The 20691-nt window shown below is 43.0% G+C and overlaps 1 protein-coding gene across 11 annotated transcripts in view; it reads left to right on the top strand.

Moving 5' to 3' along the window:
* The first annotated feature begins 1227 nt into the window (after nt 1-1227).
* LOC126085087 (zinc finger protein 235-like) overlaps nt 1228-20691 on the top strand; it is a 33936-nt gene continuing 14472 nt past the window's right edge. Inside the window, exons 1-3 of one of the 11 annotated variants that reach the window (XM_049900058.1) lie at nt 7015-7109; nt 13612-13693; nt 20275-20322. In XM_049900058.1, coding sequence (XP_049756015.1) covers nt 13656-13693; nt 20275-20322 — 86 coding nt within the window. In that variant the 5' untranslated portion in view covers nt 7015-7109; nt 13612-13655. Of the gene's footprint in view, nt 1287-7014; nt 7110-13611; nt 17236-20100; nt 20323-20691 lie in introns of those variants that run through there. The other 10 variants (XM_049900064.1, XM_049900061.1, XM_049900062.1 and 7 more) reach the window with 10 other exon arrangements.

Genomic DNA, 20691 nt, shown 5'->3' with positions numbered 1-20691 from the left:
AATGATGCACACATTTTTGGGGGGACCTAATTCAATCCATGACAGTCCATTTCATCTAAGTTGTTGAGTTCACATGTGTAGAGTTGTTTGTAGCATTCCTTTATTACGCTTTTACTGGTCGCAGGATCTGTAGTTTTATCCTCTGTTGCGTTCCCCATGCTGGAAACCTGTAGTCTTACCTTTGTCAGTCTTGCCAGAGGCTTATCAATTTTATTGATTTTTTTAAAAGAGCCAGCTTTTTTGTTGATCTTCTCTCTTGTTTTTCTCTTTTCAATTAAGTGTTTTTTTTTCCCCTTGTTTGTATTATTTCTGTTCCCCTTGCTTTGAGTTTGTGTTGCTCTTCTTTTTCTCGTTTCTTGAGTGCAGTGTCACTATATTCACAAGTTCTTAGTAAAGACCCTTTGGAGCAAAGCACAGACCAGGCAGTGTTCTAATGGCAAGGTCAGCAGGCATATATTACTCACAGAATAAACAGGACAGAGATGAGTTGAACAGCATACATCATCATTAGCCTAGGCTCCCATCCCAAGGTGTTAGATCACACCCAAGCAGCCCCACTTCGTGTCTTGGGAGGAGAACATCTAAATTCCTCTCAGGATTAAATACTAATTGGACAGCCATGCCTATGTATGGAGAACAGATAGGGGAAGGGGCAATAAAAGGTAAAGGAGGGGTAATAAAATTGGAAGGCCACTTGCAGGCAATGGACATAATGTATTGATTTACTGGTGCCAGGAATATCCCTTCCCCCTTTACCCTACTAAGATAACAGAGTTCTGGGTTTCTTCAGAGAGCAATCATCTCCCACTAAGGCACATACTTTATATCTATTAGTAGTCATCAGTTAGGGAGACAGGGTGCAATTAAAGCACACTTGTGCATCCAGCATTGAGATGGGAGCTTAGATGATAGATTTGAGACCTTTTATTTTTACTAATATAAGCATTTGGTGCTATAAATTTTCCTCTCAGTACTGCTTTAGTGGTAGCCCACAAATTTTGATATGTTGTATTTTCATTTTCATTCAGTTCTAAGTATTTTTTAAAAAAATTTTCCAGGAAACATTCTCTTTGACCCATAATTATTTAGAAGTGTGTTGTTTAATTTCCAAGTGTTCATAGATTTTCCTGTCCTGCACCATCCTCACCATCATTGCTATGCTTGAGCCCGTTTTTGCAGCCACTGTGTCGGTCCATCTTGTTGAGGGTCTTGCTCTTTTTTGTGGACCCTCTACCAAGCATGATGTCCTTCTCCAGGGACTGGTCCCTCCTGATAACGTGTCCAAAGTACATGAGAAGAAGTCTCGTCATCCTGGCTTCTAATGAGCACTCTGGCTGTACTTCTTCCAAGACAGATTTGTTCATTCTTCTGGCAGTCCATGGGATATTCAATATTCTTTGCCAACACCATAATTCAAAGGCATCGATTCTTCTCTGGTCTTCCTTATTCATTGTCCAGCTTTCTCATGAGGTGATTGAAAATACCATGGCTTGGGTCAGGCACACCTTAGTCCTCAGTGTGGCATCTTTGCTTTTTAACACTTCAAAGAAGTCTTTTGCAGCATATTTGACCAAGGCGATATGTCATCTGATTTCTTGACTGCTGCTTCCATGGCCGTTGATTGTGGATTCAAGTTAAATCAAATCTTTGACAACTTCACTCTTTTCTCCATTTATCATGATGTTGGTTTTTGGTCCAGTTGTGAAGATTTTTGCTTTCTTTATGTTGAGGGGAAACCCTGGTGGCGTAGTGATGAAGTGCTACGGCTGCTAACCAAAAGGTTGGCAGTTCGAAAACACCAGGCGCTCCTTGGAAACTCTGTAGGGCAGTTCTACTCTGTCCTGTAGGGTCACTATGAGTTGGAATCGACTCGACAGCAATGGGTTTGGTTTGGGTTTGGTTATGCTGAGGTATAATCCATACTGAAATCTGTAGTCTTTGATCTTTTTTTTTAATAACTTTTTTGAGCTTCAAGTGAACGTTTACAAATCAAGTCAGAGTGTCACATATGTTTATATACACCTTACTCCATACTCCCACTTGCTCTCCCCCTAATGAGTCAGCCCTTCCAGTCTCTCCTTTCGTGACAATTTTGCCAGCTTCCAACTCTCTCTGTCCTCCCATTCCCCCTCCAGACAGGAGATGCCAACACAGTCTCAAGTGTCCACCTGATATAAATAGCTCACTCTTCATCAGCATCTCTCTCCTACCCACTGTCCAGTCCCTTTCATGTCTGATGAGTTGTCTTTGGGAATGGTTCCTGTCCTGTGCCAGCAGAAGGTTTGGGGACCATGACCGCCGGGATTCCTCTAGTCTCAGTCAGACCATTAAGTATGGTCTTTTTGTGAGAATTTGGGGTCTGCATCCCACTGATCTCCTGCTCCCTCAGGGGTTCTCTGTTGTGCTCCCTGTCAGGGCAGTCATCGATTGTGGCCGGGCACCAACTAGTTATTCTGGTCTCATGATGATGTAGGTCTCTGGTTCATGTGGCCCTTTCTGTCTCTTGGGCTCTTAGTTGTCATGTGACCTTGGTGTTCTTCATTCTCCTTTGATCCAGGTGGGTTGAGACCAATTGCTGCATCTTAGATGGCCGCTTGTTAGCATTTAAGACCCCAGACGCCACATTTCAAAGTGGGATGCAGAATGATTTCATAATAGAATTATTTTGCCAATTGACTTAGAAGTCCCCTTAAACCATGGTCCCCAAACCCCCGCCCTTGCTCCGCTGACCTTTGAAGCATTCAGTTTATCCCGGAAACTTCTTTGCTTTTCGTCCAGTCCAGTTGAGCTGACCTTCCATGTATTGAGTATTGTCCTTCCCTTCACCTAAAGCAGTTCTTAAAAAAAAAAAAAAATTTTTTTTTTGCTGCTAATTAATCAGTAAAAAAACCCTCTCCCGCCCTCCCTCCCTCCCTCCCTCTCCCCCTCGTAACCACAAAAGTATGTGTTCTTCTCAGTTTATACTATTTCTCAAGATCTTATAATAGTGGTCTTATACAATATTTGTCCTTTTGCCTCTGACTAATTTCGCTCAGCATAATGCCTTCCAGGTTCCTCCATGTTATGAAATGTTTCACAGATTCGTCACTGTTCTTTATCGATGTGTAGAATTCCATTGTGTGAATATACCACAATTTATTTACCCATTCATCCATTGATGGACACCTTGGTTGCTTCCAGGGTTTTGCTATTGTAAACAGAGCTGCAATAAACATGGGTGTGCATATATCTGTTTGTGTGAAGGCTCTTATTTCTCTAGGGTATATTCCGAGGAGTGGGATTTCTGGGTTGTATGGTAGTTCTATTTCTAACTGTTTAAGATAACGCCAGATAGATTTCCAAAGTGGTTTACCATTTTACATTCCCACCAGCAGTGTATAAGAGTTCCAATCTCTCCGCAGCCTCTCCAACATTTATTATTTTGTGTTTTTTGGATTAATGCCAGCCTTGTTGGAGTGAGATGGAATCTCATCGTAGTTTTAATTTGCATTTCTCTAATGGCTAATGATCGAGAGCATTTTCTCATGTTATCTGTTAGCTGCCTGAAATATCTTCTTTAGTGAAGTGCGTGTTCATATCCTTTGCCCACTTCTTGATTGGGTTTTTTGTCTTTTTGTGGTTGAGTTTTGACAGAATCATATAGATTTTAGAGATCAGGCGCTGGTCAGAGATGTCATAGCTGAAAATTCTTTCCCAGTCTGTAGGTGGTCTTTTTACTCTTTTGGTGAAGTCTTTAGATGAGCATAGGTGTTTGATTTTTAGGAGCTCCCAGTTATCTGGTTTCTCTTCGTCATTTTTGGTAATGTTTTGTATTCTGTTTATGCCTTGTATTAGGGCTCCTAAGGTTGTCCCTATTTTTTCTTCCATGATCTTTATCGTTTTAGTCTTTATGTTTAGGTCTTTGATCCACTTGGAGTTAGTTTTTGTGCTTGGTGTGAGGTATGGGTCCTGTTTCATTTTTTTGCAAATGGATATCCGGTTATGCCAGCACCATTTGTTAAAAAGACTATCTTTTCCCCAATTAACTGACACTGGGCCTTTGTCAAATATCAGCTGCTCATATGTGGATGGATTTATATCTGGGTTCTCAATTCTGTTCCACTGTTCTATGTGTCTGTTGTTGTACCAGTACCAGGCTGTTTTGACTACTGTGGCTGTATAATAGGTTCTGAAATCAGGTAGAGTGAGGCCTCCCACTTTCTTCTTCTTTTTCAGTAATGCTTTGCTTATCCAAGGCTTCTTTCCCTTCCATGTGAAGTTGGTGATTTGTTTCTCTATCACCGTAAAAAATGACATTGGAATTTGGATCGGAAGTGCATTGTATGTATAGATGGCTTTTGGTAGAATAGACATTTTTACTATGTTAAGTCTTCCTATCCATGAGCAAGGTATGTTTTTCCACTTAAGTATGTCCTTTGTAGTCTTTGATCTTATCTTCAGTGTTTTAAGTCCTCTTCACTTTCAGCAAACGAAGTTGTATCATCTACATGTGGCAGGTTGTTAATGAGTTTTTCTCCAACGCTGATGCCATGTTCTTCTTCATATAGTCCAGCTTCTTGGATTATTTGCTTAGCATACAGATTGAATAAGTATGGTGAAAGGATACTACCCTAACACACTCCTTTCCTGATTTTAAACCATGCAGTATTCTTTGTTCTACAGTCTACTAGTATCAGCATTTTACTGCTTTCAGTGAAGTGTATAAAACTTATCTCCATTTAGGTCCACTTAACGACTCGACTGCAGTGGGTTGGGTTTTTTATTGTCCCCAGTGGGAACCCTTGTGGCGTAGTGGTTAAGTGCTATGGCTGCTAACCAAGAGGTCGACAGTTCGAATCCTCCAGGTGCTCCTTCGAAACTCTGTGGGGGCAGTTCTACTCTGTCCTATAGGGTCGCTATGAGTCGGAATCGACTCGACGGCAGTGGGTTTATTGTCCCCAGTGTTTTAATGTCATTGTCTTAAGTATTTCTTCTACATACATTGTACACCACATCAGATGATGCTATAATTTTGCTTCAATCATCAAATCTTTAAAAACTCATATGGAAGATAGTCTATTATATTTATCCCATTTTTATTCACTTCAGTGTTCTTTTTTACTTCCTGAAGGCCCAAGCATCCTCCTGTTACCATTTCCTTTCTGTTTAGAGAACTTCTTTTAGCCATTTTTTAAAAGTAGACATGCTGGCAACAAATTCTCATGGTTTTCCTTCATCTGAGAATGTCTTGATTTGCCCTTGATTCCTGAAGGATATTTTCACTGGGCATAGAATCCTGGTTTAGCAGTTATTTTCTTTCAGCACCAGAAAATGTCATACTAATTTCTTCTGGCCTCCTCTCTCATTTCTCATGAGAAATCTGCTGTCATTCTAATCATTGGTCCTCTATAAGTAATGTGTTCATTCTCATTAGCTCATTTTAAGACTTTTTTCTTTGTCTTCTTTAGTTTTCAGAGGTTTAGTTATGATGTGTCTTGGTGTGGATTTCTTTGGGTTTATCCTGTTTGGGGTTTTCTCAGCTTCTTAAACATGTAGGTTTATGCCTTTTACCAAATTTGGGAAATTTTTGTCATTTAAAAACATTTTTTTTTTCAGCCCACACTAACCTTCCTCTCCTTCAGGAACTCTGATGACAAGAATGTTAGATCTATTTTATTGTTTAACAAGCCCCTGAGGATCTGTTCATTTCTCTCTCTCCCTCTCCAGTCTATTCTTCTGTGTTGTTCATGTTGAATAATTTCTATTTTTCTGTCCTTAAGTCCACTGATTGTTCTTTTGTCTCCAGTCTATTATTGAGTCCATCCAGTGAGTTTTTAAATTCCAGTTATTTTAAGTTCTGTTTATTCTTGTTTGCTGAGATTTTTTACTTTTTCATTTGTTTCAAGAGTGTTTATAAATGTTCATTGTAGCATTTTTATGATTGCCGATTTAAAATCCTTGTCAGCTAATTCCAATAACATAACTACAATACCTTTATCACACCTAAGGAGCTTTAATGTTGATTGTTTAACATCGTCAAATATCTCATTGATTTTCATATTTTCTGATCACCTCTGAGTATTTTCATTTTGTCTGAATCAAAAGCACGGTAAGGGCTCTTAAAGATCTTTTCTGCTCAGGAGTGTTTAATACTAATGTTTTAATTTATTAATCATGTTCCTTAATGGTGAATGGTTTTGGTTCCCAATCTCAGAGGGAAAGCATTCATCATTTCACTGTTAAATATGTTTACTGAAGGTTTTTTGTAAATCTCTTCTGAGTTTTCTAAGTATTTTTGTTTTTACCATGACTAGATGTCAAATGCCCTTTCTGCATCTATTTAGATGATCATTTTTCTCTTTTATTTTCTTCAAGGAGGATTTATTTTATTTTATTCTGTTAAAGGAGCACTGATTTATTTTCTAATATTAATACACTTTTGCATGACAGGAATAAACTCAGATATGGGGTATTGTCCTTTTTATATATTGCAGGAATAGGTAAGTTAACGTTATCTTTTGAGGTTTCTTGCATCTATGTTCATGAGTTAGAGTGGCCTGTCGTTTTCTTTTTTCACTAGTTTTTGCCAGATTTAAGGTATGCTGGAGTGTCTGGGTTTGCTTATTAAGACAAGTTGGAATATAGTGAATATTTTTCTTATTTCAGGAAAAAGTTATTAAGATTGGCATTATTTTTTCTTTAAATGTTTTATAGAATTCTCTGGTGAAGCTATCTTAAGTTTTGAGATTGAGGTGGCGTTTTAAATTCAATGTAAAAATAGTTCTAGAAACACTTAAAGTTTGTTTCTCTTCTGTCAGTGTTGGTTGTATTTTCAAATAATTTATTCATTTTCTCTAACCCTTCAAGTTTATTCACAAGAAAATCGCTCATGATAAAATCATGATACCCTCTGATAATGAAGCCTTTGTGGGGAGCGCTTGCACAGTCATCAGAGGTTTCTGGTAAATGTAGTCCACCAGTAGTGTGGTCACAAGTACTTCCGGTCCAGTTGGGCGGAGCTGTTTCGTTATTTCCGGAAGGGATTCTGGGAATTGTAGTCTAAGGGTATAGTGCAGTCTTCAGCATTTCGGATTGAAGGGCGAGGCCGAAGCCATCAATCCTACCTGCAGGTGAGGCGACTCTGCTCCCCCACGTCCCTTCCAAGCCATCTCGCCCGGGGCTTGGGGCCAGCGGTGGAGGGTGGTGTTCAGGCACCGGGGCAGCGGCCTGGGTTCCCTTCGGCTAAGCTTCCTTGCGCTTGGGGCGGTTCCTGGCTTTCTGGCTGGGAGGTGGGCCCGGGTTTGAGGGTCTCCTGGGCTCTCCGCTCCCCTAAACCCCCTCCCCCGCCTACGAGGCAGCCCTGCCACTTCCTCGTAGGATAACTGGGCGAGTTACTTTACCGCTTCTCGTTTCCGTGAAGTCCCTACCTAATAGAGGTTATGTGAGAATTAGATAATAAAGGGAAAAGGCCTAGAACAGACCCTGGCACATGGTAAAAGGTTGCCTATTGTTATTAATGGTCTTTTAATTCCCAAAGAAACGTGCAGTTCTGCAAACTGCTGTGAGCTCGGGATGGGGTCGAGCTTGGCTGCAGTGTTCATGGCCTTTCTCTGATCCCTGCAGGAAGCGGGGCTGTGCCTGGTCTCCTAATGCCTCTTTTTTTAAAAAAGCAAGAAGTGTGTCTCCCTCAGCTGCTGCTGTCTGGAGATTTTTACTGTAGGTTATTCGGGATCAGACTTTGCGTGATATTTCCCAGCCTCCTTTCCTCCCTAACCTTGACTTCTCAAAAGGAAAAGAAAGCAGGGATCCCTTCGCTCACGAGATTCCATGGGAGAAGATTGAGCGTTCCCTTTCTGCAGTGTGTCACTGCTTCATTCCTTAGCAAATTCTTCTGCTAGGAATATGTTCAAATATTTGTTGGATAAATAGGAGAATGAATGTGTTGGGGGATGAGTAATAGTACTTGTTATTATCTTGAGTGTCAGGCACCATTCTAAAACCTCTTTGTGTCAGTTTGATTAATCTTTGGAGCACACAGCCATATTTTACAAGGAAACTGAGGCCCAGTGACGTGTTAGTTGTTTAAGATGAAACAACTGGCAAGAGGCCAAATTGGAATATGAAACTATACAGTTTGGTTTCATTGCCTCTGTTCGTAATTGCTGAGGCATACTTGCCTAGTGGAGCCCTGGTGGTGCAGTGGTTAAGAGCTTGGCTGCTACCAAAAGGTCAGCAATTGGAATCCACCAGCCACTCCTTGGAAACCTTATGGTGCAGTTTTACTGTGTCCTATGATTAAGAGCTTGGCTACTAGCCAAAAGGTCAGCAGTTTGAATTCATCAGCCATGCCTTGAAAACCCTATGGGACAGTTCTGCTCTGTCCTTTAGAATCACTATGGGTCAGAATCGACTTGATGGCTCGTCTAGTGATTATGTGGAGGAAGGGGGGCGTTGGGGATCATTTGGGAAGGTAAATTAGGCCCGGGAAAACAAGAATGCTAAGATTTGTACTTATATTTTGTAAAATTTGTTTTTTAAAAAGATACACAGTAAAACCTGCAAAAGCTGGAACCTGTGTAAGGTGGAAACCTGTCAAAGAAGGAAAACTCAAATATTTTCTATTAAACAGAGAGTGATAGAAAGGTAGTGCCTATACACTGTCTAGGGTGGAAAGCTTTCAAGACCCCCCCAAAATAAGGCAGCCCTGTCAAGTTCTGCTCTTACAGGTTTTGCTGTATATATTAACAGGTGCATCTTTTAAAAACAAAAGATAAATATATATGTGAGATATATACAGATAGGTAGTCCCCGACTTACGACGTATTGGAGTTACGTTGAACCATACTGAAAGTCTTCTTTTTTTTTTTGGTACCTCTTATTTTTAGTAATATGTACCACATACAGTGTTACAGTGCATAATTTGCTGATGGTATCTTTCTCTATAAGTTTATATGTCATGTTTTCAACCCCTAAAGACAAAGATCAGATTTATAAAGACTCTGATAATAAAAGGCAATAATAATGAAAACGTAAAAAAAAAAAAAGAGGTATTCAGTTTACGTCGGAACTGACCTATGATGGAGCGGAACCTCGTCGTAAGCCAGGGACTGCCTGTATATATTAAAAAACAAATCTTATAGAATTAAGTACAAATCTCAACATTCTTGTTTTCAAGGTCCCAATCTACCTTCCCAAATGATCCCATTTGGCACCCTTCTTCCACATGATTACTAGACAAGTATGCCTCAGCAATTAAGAATGGAGGCTATGAAGCCAAACTACATAAGTTCATATTCCAGTTTGGCCTCTTACCAGTCGTTTCATCTTAAACAACTAACACCTTCCTGGGCCTCAGTGTCCTTGTTTGTAAATCAGAGCTGTGTGCTGCAAAGGTTAATCAAATTGACACACAAAAAAAGCCCTTAGAATGGTGCCTGGCACTCAAGGTAATAACAATTACTATTAGTCATCCTCCAACACATTTATTCTCCTTATTCAACAAATAAGAGGCCTTGGTGGCACAATGGTTAGTTAAGCACTCGGCCGCTTGGAACCCACCAGCACTCTGAGGTTGGAAGTCACGGGAGAAAAGACCTGGCGATCTGCTCCTGTAAGATTAAAACCAAAAACCAAACTTGTTGCCGTTGAGTTGGTTCTGACTCGTAGTAAGCTTATGGGACAGAACAGAACTGCCGCATAGGGTTTCCAAGGAGTGGCTGGTGGATTTGAACTACCAACCTTTTTGGTTAGCAGCTGAGCTCTTAACCACTGTGCCACTAGAGCTCCCCTGTAAAGATTACAGCCTAAGAAACCCTATGGGGCCATTCTGCTCTGTCATATAGGGTCACTATGAGTTGGAATCAACTTGACAGCACACAACAAAGCAACTATGTATTGTGTGTATGTGCATGCATTAGTTTTACAGTAGACTCCCAGGTTTACATATATAAACAGTTGATTCTTATTATTTGCGGTAGTTGTGTTCTGAAGGAGTCCCTGGGTGGTGCAAACAGGTAACGCACTCGGCTGGTAACCCAGAGGTGCCTTGGAAGAAAAGCCTGGTGATCTACTTCCAAAAAATCAGCCATTGAAAACCCAATGCAGCACAGTTTTACTCTGACACACATAGGGTTGCCATGAGTCAGAATCGACTTGCAGGCAACAGGTACCGGTATTTTCTATAATGTTGCTGCAAACACTGGATTAGCGAATCCTGGGCCTGTTTCTCGGCACTGGGTTCTGGGGGCCCATTTCCAGGGGGAAATACAGGGTTGGGTTCCTGCAAACCTCTGGCTGCACAACATATCTGTCAGCCGATCAGTACATAACCTTGTCTGTTTAGAGTCATCTTGTTTAATACATGTTTGCTTACCAAACGTTGAACATACAGCCAACAGCACTATGAATTATTGCCTGCATGAAGCATATCTCCATAAGGTACCTCACAGCCCCGTTGCACTTAGGAACACCAGACAGCACTTCAGCATTGTGCTTGGGGCCGTTTTAAACAGCAAAATCATGAACAAAAGGTTCAAAAACACAAAAAACGTGGCACTCAATAGACTGCTGGTAGTGTGCCTCCTGACCAATAGTCGGGGCAGCACCAAAGGCAAAGGCCAGCATCATGGCCAGTAAAGCAGCCCCCAGACGCCCTTGGGAAGGCTTGGTTCGGATTCAGAAAAAAGAGGCAGTAGAGGACTAGAGGAGAAACTTGGGTACAGAGGAAGGCGCTGGATCCTACGGTGAAGCCACTGGGAAGCGTTGACAGTTACCTAGGTTATAATATTGGGTTCCCAGGGGCCTTTGTTCACACTTATATATACTCAGAGTGGGTGAATTACAAAGGGAAAAAGGAGCGTGATACTGGTACTGCAGGAGGAAGAGGGAAAAATGAGGTCTGGAAACCTCTGGGGGAAATGGCTCTAGGGAGTCGTCTTATTGCCATCCAGTAGATTCCGACTCAGTGACCGTGTAGGATAGGGTAGAACTGCCCCATATGGTTTCCAGGCTGTAATCTTTACGGAAGCAGAATGCCACATCTTTCTCCTGAGAAGCAGCTGGTGAGTTCAAGCTGCCAACGAGTTCCGGCTCTCACGGATTTCACTGTAGATTAAAAAAAAAACAAAACAAAAAACCAAACCTGTTATTGTTGAGTAGAGCTGTCCCATAGTGTTTCCAATGAGTGGCTGGTGGATTCGAACTGCTGACCTTTTGGATAGCAGCTGAACTCTTAACCAGTGTGTCACCGGGTATTTATTTCTATTACTTTCAGGGAGATGTAGAAACCACCAGCATGTATGATATCATGAGCTGAGTACAGTTTCCATTGTTTGACATGTATTAAGTCATTTATTCTTCATAACACTTCTAATATTAGCCTGATTTTACAGATGATGAAACAGGCACAGAGAAGTTCATTTATCTATATAAAGTCACACAGCTATTAAACGGCAGTGTCAGGATTTAAACCTTGGCAACTGATTCCACACCTGTGCTCTTGGGCACAAGACTCAGCTTTCATTAGGCTAGTGCGACAAAAACCCACGAGCAGGCATCTTGGAGGAGGAAGTATTCTAGTTGAAAATGAAGGGTAAGTGGGGAATTGTGAAGGACATGACCAGGGAGGAACAGTACAGACAAAGAGTGATTCACTGTGGCTGGACATTTACTGTGGAGAGAGAAAAATAGGTATAGGACCTGGAAAGTTCTTGTGTGTTGCTTGCCCAAGAATTAAGACTTTATCCCAAAGGCACTGGGGAGCCATGGATGTGTGTTAAGCAGGAGGGAACATGTATCTATTTCCATCCTAGATACATGTCTGTGCAAAAAAAAAAAAAAAAACCTGTTGCTGTCGAGTCAACTCCGACTCAGATTTGTGGAAGATAAATCTTCTATTATTGTTGTGTATACCACAAGATAGTGTAGTAACTAAGAGCCAGGCTCTGGATCCAGACAGCCCACGTTTTATACCTGCCCCTGACATTGACAGAGGAGCCCTGGTTGCGCAGTAGTTAAAGCACCCATCCGCTAACCCAAAGGTTGGTGGTTTGAAGCCACCAGCCACTCCAAGGGAGGAAGATGTGACAGCCTGCTTCCATAGAGGTTACAGCCTTGGAAACACTGTGGGGCAGTTCTACTCTGTCCTGTAGAGTCACTATGGGTCGGAATAGACTCAGTGGCAGTGGGTTTGGTTTTTTTGGTTCTGACATTGACTGGCTTTATAATCTTGGGCAGGTGTAGCAGGCAGGTATAGCAGGCAGGTATAGCAGACAGAGTAATGGCCCCTGAAGATATTGCATGGCAAAAGGGAACTGTGCTTACAGATGGAATTAAGGTTTTGGTCAGCTGACTTTAAGATCGGTTATCCTGGATTATCCAGGTGGGTCCAGTGTAATCACAAGGGTCCTAGTAAGTGATGGTGTCTCTGGGTGGTGCAAACAGTTAACACACTTGGCTGCTAACTGAAAGGTTGGAGGTTCAAGTTCCCCCAGAGGTACCTTGGAAGAAAGGCCTGGTGATCTGCTTCCCAAAAATCAGTCCTTGAAAACCTTGTGGAGCAAAGTTCTACTCTGACACGTGGGGCCACCACGAGTCAGAATCCACTCGACTTGTTAGTTGTCTTCGTGTCGATTCTGACTCTTGGAGACCCCCTATGTGCAGAGCAGAGCTGTTCCATAGGGTTTTCAAGGCCGTGACCTTTTGGAAGCAGATCACCAGGCCTATCTTCTGATGTACCTTGGATGGGTTAAACTGGCAATCTTTCAGCTAGTAGTTGAGTGCTTAACCTTTTGCACCACCCAGGGACTCCTATTAACTTGACAGCAACTAGTTTATAAGTGAGAGAGGGAGGCAGGAGAGTGAGTGTCAGAGTAATGCATTGTGAGAAAGACTTGACTAGCCGTTTCTGGCTTTGAAAATGGAGGAGGGTCAAGTAAGGAGAGCAACTTTCTAGAAGCTGAAAAAGGCATGAAAACATTCTCCCCTAGAGTCTCCAGAACGGATGCAGCCCTGCCTACTCCTTGCTTTATCCCAGTGAGACCGTGTCAGACTGCTGACCTCCAGACCTGTAATAGAATACCTTTGTTGTTTTAAGCTACCAAGTTTGTGCTAACTTGTTACAGCAGCAAGGGCAAACTAATACAGCAGGTTACTTAACTCTGTGCCTTTTCCTAGCTTGTAAAATGGGGGTGATATTAGTTCGCACTGCGTAAGGTTGTTATGAGGATTAAAAGTGTTTATTAGAAGAGCTTGGAAGAGTGCCCAGTGGGTACTAAGCGTTCAGTACATGTGAGCTGTGTGTAAGTTCCTCACGGAAGAGAGTGGGCGTGCAGTGTGGGAGAAACACAGCCTGTATTGTGGGGAATATGTGTGGATCTCATAAGTTGTTTCCTTCTTTCCGCTTTCCTTGAAACTTCAATTCTGTCATGCATTTGAACAAAAGTAAATATTATGTTTGATGATTATTGTTTAAACATTGAATTAGCACTAGTGTATTCATCTTTTGAATTGACCAAGTCTGGGAGGGTGATTAGAATGGCCCCAGTTGCCTTAGAAAGTTGATCAAAACAAAAGAAAAAACAAACCTGTTGTGGTGGAGTCTGTTCCAACTCATGATGACCTCATATGTTACAGAGTAGAACTGCCCCGTCGGGTTTTCTTGGCTGTAATCTTTATGGATGAAGATTGCCAGGCCTTTCTTCTGTGGCACCGCTGGGTGAGTTTGAACTGGCAACCCTTCAATTAGTAGCTGAGCGTAAACCATTTGTGCCATCCAGGGACCTTTAAAAGAGTTGCTCTGGCAGGTCTAAACTGAAGCCTGCCTTGTTGCTCTGACCATTCTGGTGCTCAGTCCTCGTAGAGGCAGGGGCATCTTATAATGGAGAGAAGCAGGGAGCTGGGACTCAGGAGGCCCAACCTGGCTCCTGGCTTGCTGGGCGTCTGTGGGAATTTCTCCTTGAGAGGCTGAATAGCTGAGTGGTTAACTGCAGACACTCAGGTTGCAAGTGGCCTTATTTTATCACCTAGTCCAGTGGTTCTCCAGGGCAGTGGGGGTTCAGTGGGGGCACCTTCCATGTGGGGGATCGGCTTTGATTCCCAGCCAGTGTACCTCGTGCACAGCCACCACCCGTCTGTCAGTAGAAGCTTGTGTGTTGCAATGATGCTGAACAGCTTGCAGCAGAGCTTCCAGACTAAGATGAACTAGGGAAAAAGGCCTGGCAATGTACTTCCAAAAATCAACCAGTTGAAACTCTCTTGATTACAATGGTCTGATCCTCAGCTGATCATAGGGATGGTGCAGGACCAGGCAGCATTCTGTTAAGTTGGGCTTGGGGTTGCCATGAATGGTGGCCGCAAACAACAACAGTGATTCTCAGCCTCAGCTGCACTGCAATCAGTTTTTAAGAGAGGCTTTTAAAAAATAGAGATGTTGGCTTACAGTTGCCACAGATCAATTTAATCAGCCTAGGCTTTTGGTAGGCTGGGCCTTGGCGTTGGTAAGTCTTAAAAGCTCCCGAGTGATGCGAATGTGCTGTCAGGTTGCAAGGGACAGGCCTGGGAGTTAAGATCATGGGCTCTAGGATAAACTCCTGGCTATTCCGCTAAGGGGGTAACCAGCAGGTCACTTACTCTCAGCGCCTCCATATTCTCAACTGGAAAATGGGGATGAGAATTGCCCAACCTCTCACGTTGTTGTAAAGATTAAATGAGCTGATACATATAGAGCGCTTATCAAGACTTTTTCTTTTTAAGGCCTGGATTTTTTTGTGAGTAAAACGAGGTGCTTTGGCTTGATCTTTGTGCTCCTTCTTTGGTTCTGATCCTGCTTTTGAGGGTTGGAGAGTGTATTAGTGTTCTGTTGCTGCCGTAACAAATTACCACTAATTTAGCGGCTTAAAACGACACCCGTTTATCATCTCACCATTTCGTAGGTTAGAAGCCCGACACAGTTTGGGTGGGTTCTTTGCTGAGAATCTCAGATGAATCGAGCTAAAATGAAGGTATCAGCCAGAGCTGCAGCTCTCATCTGGACTTTGGGGTCCTCCTCCAAGCTCATTTACTGTTGGCAGAATATATTTCTTTCTCACGCTTTCCATATGGCCCCTTCATCTTCAAGCAGTTCCCCCATCTTTGACTGGCTGACACTGTTCAGTCATCCTCAAGGACCTACAAGCAACCGAAAACCAGTTGCCATTCAGTGAACTCTGACTCACGGCGACTCCATGGGTGTCAGAGTAGAACTGCACTCCATAGGGTTTTCAGTGGCTGATTTTTCGCAAGTCGATCTCCAGGCCTGTCTCCTGAGGCGACCTTTTGGTTAGCAGCTGAGCTCGTTAGCCGTTTGTACTACCCAGGAAGGAGCCCTGGTGGTGCAATGGTTGAGCATCAGCTGCAAACCAAAAGGTTGGTGATTTGAACCCAGTAGCTGCTCTGCAGGAGAAAGACCTGGTGATCTGCTTCCATAAAGATTATAGTCTAGGAAACCCTATGAGGCAGTTCTACTCTGTCCTATAGGGTCACTATGAGTTGGGATCAACTTGATGGCACACAGTAAGACCACTACCACCCAGGGACTCCTGGGGCCCACAACAGGCCCTTTTCTCTGGGAGTCCCTCCCCTAGGCTTCTCCCCACTTCTCACCCAGTCTGGGTTTGTTGTTGTGTGCCATCGAAACCCAAACCAAACCAAACCCACTGCCGTCGAGTTGATTCCAACTCATAATGACCCTACAGGACAGAGTAGAACTGCCCCGTAGAGTTTCCAAGGGGCGCCTGGTGGATTTGAACCGCGGACCTTTTGGTTAGCAGCCATAGCTCTTAACCACTGCGCCACCAGGGTTTCCGTGTGCCATCCAGTCAATTCTAATTTATAGCAGCCCCAAGTGACAGAGTAGAACTGCCTCACAGAGTTTCCCATGCTGTCATCTTTACGGGAACAGATTGCCAGATCATTTCTCCTGTGGAGTGACTGGTGGGTTCGAACTACCGACCTTTTGGTTAGCAGCCAAGCGCTTAACCAGTGCACCACCAGGGCTCCTTAGTCTGGGTTTAGGACCCACTTTTGTGCTCACTGAGGACCCCTTTGCCCAGCTCTTACTGATGTATAATTGCTGATTTTCTAATATACTAAGCTGTGTGCAACTTATATTTTTTCCAAAATTAAAATTTCATAACTCAGCTCATTTAGAGCTCACAGTGCAGCCAATTTGATTCTTCCTGTCCTTGGTAGCTGTAGGCATTTGTGTTTTGGATCATCCAGCAGGGACCCACGTGCCAGTGACTCAGGGAAGCTGCTGCAACAGCACAGATGGCATTAAAAACAAAATAAACCCTGAGGTTTAGCCTAATCTTCAGCGCATCCTTAGCTCTTTTGTGAGTTCCATTCCCCTCTAAGGATAACCTTGTTGTTAGTGTTGTATGCTGTCAAGTAGATTCCAGCTTATAAAACCTGTTGGTGTCGAGTCCATTCCGACTCAGCGACCCTGTGCTGTTGTTGTTAGGTGCCATCGAGTTGCTTCCGACTTATAGCGACTCTATGTCCAACAGAACAAAACGCAGACCGGTCCTGCACCATCCCCACAGTCATTGCTGTTTCAGCCCATTGTTGCAGCCACTGTGTCAGTCTGTCTCATTGAGGGTCTTCCTCTTTTTCGCTGACCCTGTACTTTAGCAAGCATGATGTCCTTCTCCAGAGACTGGTCGCTCCTGATAACATGTCTCACTATCCTTACTTCTAAGCACTCTGGCTGTACTTCCTCCAAGATAGATCTGTTTTTCTGGTATTTAGTAATTATTATTATTCATACTAAACTAAATTAAAGTAAATGAGAAGCAGAATGTCAATTTGTTGCAATCATAGATTTATATTTAGTTTTCACCACCTCCATGCAGGTGTGAGAAAGGACTGTTCCATTGAATTTCTTCCATCTTCCCAAAGAAAATGCACATGCTTTCATACCTTTTAGAAAAGAGATGTCTATGCCACAAATTTTAAGGCGACCTGGTGGCACAAATGGTTAAGTGCTTAGCTGCTAACCAAAAGGTCGATGGTTCGAACCCACCCAGTGGTTCTGCAGGAGAAAGGCCTGGTGATATGCTTCTATAAAGCTGACAGCCAAGAACTGCCCATGCCCTGTCCTGTGGGGTTGCTATGAGTCAAAAACAACTCAAGGGCACCTAACAACAACAACATGTCAAAATGTTCAGTAACCTTTTATTCCGAAGTAGTTTCAAACCTACTGAAAAGTTGCAAGCACAGGTCAGAGAACTCTTTCATCCCCAAATTCCCCAATTGATCATATTTTTTCTTTTCTCTTTCTCTCTGCATGTGTATTTATAACCTTTCCTGACATAATCCTCTATAACTCCTGTATACTCCAGTGAACACCTCTCCCAAATAAGTACAGTGTTAGGTAACCACCATCTTTCTCTCTCTCTCTCTCACTCACACACACACACCTCTAGTCAGGAAATCAGCATTGTTCCAACACTACCATCCAATCTACAGACCCCATTCACGTTTCACCTGCTATTCCAAGAGGTCTCCTTTCCAGAACAGAATCCTGTTCAGGAATATGTGTTGCTGAACAGTTGTCAGGTCTCGTCAGTCTCTTTCAATCTGGGACAGGCCTCTCCCCATCTCTCATGTCCTTGACAACCTTAAAGAGTACAGGCCATCCATTCTGAAAGTTGACTCTCAGTGTGGGTCTGACCAGCATTTCCTCATGACCAGACTCTGGCCAGGCCGGCTTGGGAGGAGTAACCTAGAAAGTAAGCTGTGCTTTTCTCATTGTCTCACACCAGGAGGCACCACGTGGCCACCCACTTGCTCCTGTGTTGTTAACCCTGATCACCTTGTCAAACAGGTTTCTGCCAGGTTTCTCCACTGGAAAGTCACCATTTTGTAAATGACTGTTTTCTAAAATCCAGGGCACACTAATGACTTGCATTTGACTGGGATTTTGTTGAAGATAGTCCAGTATTATGTTAATTGCCTGTCCCGCATCAAACCTCCAGCTAGTTGTCTGCTGACCACTCTTGCCTCTGTCAGCTACCATTATGATGGTTACCACACAAACAGACGAACACCAATCCTGTTGCTGTGGGATCAGCTCCAACTCACGGCAACCCCCTGTGGTACAGAACAGAACTGAGCTGCATGGGGTATTCTTGGCTATGATTTTTATGGAAGCAGATTGCCAGCCCTTCCTTTCGTGGTTTCACTGGGCAGGCTCAAACTGCCAACCTTTGCGTTAGTAGCTGAGAGCAAACCATTTGTGCCACCCAGGGACCTTTTGGATGGTTACCAAATGGTGATAAGTTACTTCCATCATTCCTTCTCCATTTATTAGTTGGCATGCTGCTGTAAGGAAGACACTTCTCTTCTTACATATTTACTTACCTGTTTATTTATGTCAGTGTGGATACATGGATTCCTCTTTTATTCAATGGTTCCTTGGTTTCCTGTGGCCGCCATGACAAAGTACCACAACCTGTGTGGCTTAAAACAACAGAAATTTATTCTCTCACAATTCCGGAGGCCAGAAGTCTGAAATCAAGGGGTCAACAGAGCCATACTTTCTCTGAAGGCTCTAGGGAAGAATCCTTCCTTGCTTCTTCCTAGCTTCTGATGGTTGTCAGCAATCCTTGGCATACCTTGCCTTGCCAACTGCATCACTCCAAGTGCTGCCTCTGTACATGGCCGTCTTCATTCTGTTTGTGTCTGTCCCCAAATATCTCTCTCCTTATAAGGACACCAGTTATTGGATTTAGGGGCTACCCTAATCCAGTATCCCTCACCTTAAATTTATTACAGCCACGAGACCCTATTTCCAAGGAAGGTCATGTTCACAGCTGCCTGGGTGAGGACTTGAACATACGTTTTTGGTGACACAATTCAACCCACAACAAGTGGGAGGTAATCCAATATTTTCATAATTTCTTATGAGGCTCAAACTATCTTAAACTTGGTCAGTGAGAGCTTCAAGCTGTGTCCTTTTGGCATGTATCTATCATTCTTTTTTTTTTAATATTTTATTTTTGGTAAAAATGTATACAGCAAAACCCACTCCCATTCAACCATTTCTAGACATACTAATCAGTGACATTGATTGGATTCTTCACATTGTGTCAACATCCTTATTTCTGTTGTAGTTGTTTCACTCTTAAACTCCCTGCTCCCTGCTTTCTCGTCTGTCCTTTAAAATAGCAGTTGTCCGTCTGGTCTTATATAGACAATTTTTTAAAAGAATGCAATACTCAAGGGTGATAATCTTTACTTTTTGAGCTAAACTCCTAAAGGTGACTTCAGGGGATCGTTTTGATTCAAAGTAGTTTCAATTCAAAGAAGAGCACCTCAGGGCAATAGTCTCGGGAATTCCTTTAGCCTCAGTACGCCCAGTGAAGCTGGATTTTTAAGAATCTGAAGTTCTTTTCCACATTTTTCTCCCTTTCTATCAGAATCCATCTGTTGTGGCCCAGTGGTTCGATAGTGGTAGCTGGGCACCATCTAGTTCTTCTGGTTTGTTGTTGTCATTCTTTAAGCACTTCCTTACTTTTGGCATAACCAGATATTTTAGGCTCATCTTGTACCAGCCATTTCTCTAGTGAATCTAGTTCCTTTTAGTGGCAGAAGATATTTGAAAGCCTTTCCCCTTTCCATATTTACAAGTCTCTCTTCAGACCGAAACCTGGGTTCTACTATCCTCAATATATTATTTACTTGCTCAATAAATTAATTTACTAGGTAAATATTACCCATCTTCCAGCCTGTTAGCAAACCACTTCTGCCACCTGCCCCCCTCGCCATGCTGTTTTGTTGGACACAGGGTCCATGCCAACACCTGTGTATGGCATCCCCTCACTGCCCTGTGTCCCCAGCTGTTGACATCTCTCCGCTTGGAGCAGAAAAGGAAGGCAGATGGGAAGGGAAGGGCTGCCCATGACATTATACTGTTGCTGAGGCGAGAAATCTTTGAGCAAGACAAATAGAATGAACCTCTTTAGAGCTTAAAGGTGACTCACAGGACAGAACAGCAGCCTGAAGTTCAGGTGCATTGGGAGATATATTTGTTAGAAATCACGTGTTCGAGGACAATCTTATAATGCAGAATGTTGTTGCTAGGTCCCCTCAAGTTGGTTCCAGCTCATAGCAACCCCGTGTATAACAGAATGAAATACTGCCCAGTCCGGCGCCATTCTTATAATCATTGCTGTTTGAGCCCATTATTGCAGCCACTGTGTCAGTCCATCTCATTGAGGGTCTTCCTCTCTTTCGCTGACCTTCTGCTTTACCAAGGATGATGTTCTTCTCCGGGACCTGGTCCCTCCTGATAACGTGTCCAAAGTAAGTGAAATGAAGAATAATATCTGCTTATCTTTGGTTGGAAACCCTGGTGGCGTAGTGGTTAAGTGCTACGGCTGCTAACCAAAGGGTCGGCAGTTCGAATCCACCAGGTGGTTCTTGGAAACTCTATGGGGCAGTTCTCCTCTGTCCTATAGGGTCACTATGAGTCGGAATTGACTCGACAGCACTGGGTTTGGTTTTTTGGTTTTGATCTTTGGTTGTAAGGAAATGGGGAACCATGGTATGGTTCTAAGATTTCCATCTACTCGTTTATTTCTCTCAACAGTTCTATGAAGTAGGTGCTATTTTTATCCCTGTTTTGCCAAAAACAGAATTGCTGCACCGGGAGGGTGATAATTTGCCCAAGAA

Source organism: Elephas maximus, chromosome 11, assembly GCF_024166365.1.
Source record: "Elephas maximus indicus isolate mEleMax1 chromosome 11, mEleMax1 primary haplotype, whole genome shotgun sequence".
Taxonomy (NCBI): Eukaryota; Metazoa; Chordata; class Mammalia; order Proboscidea; family Elephantidae; genus Elephas; species Elephas maximus.
This window is presented reverse-complemented; position numbering and strand designations above follow the sequence as displayed.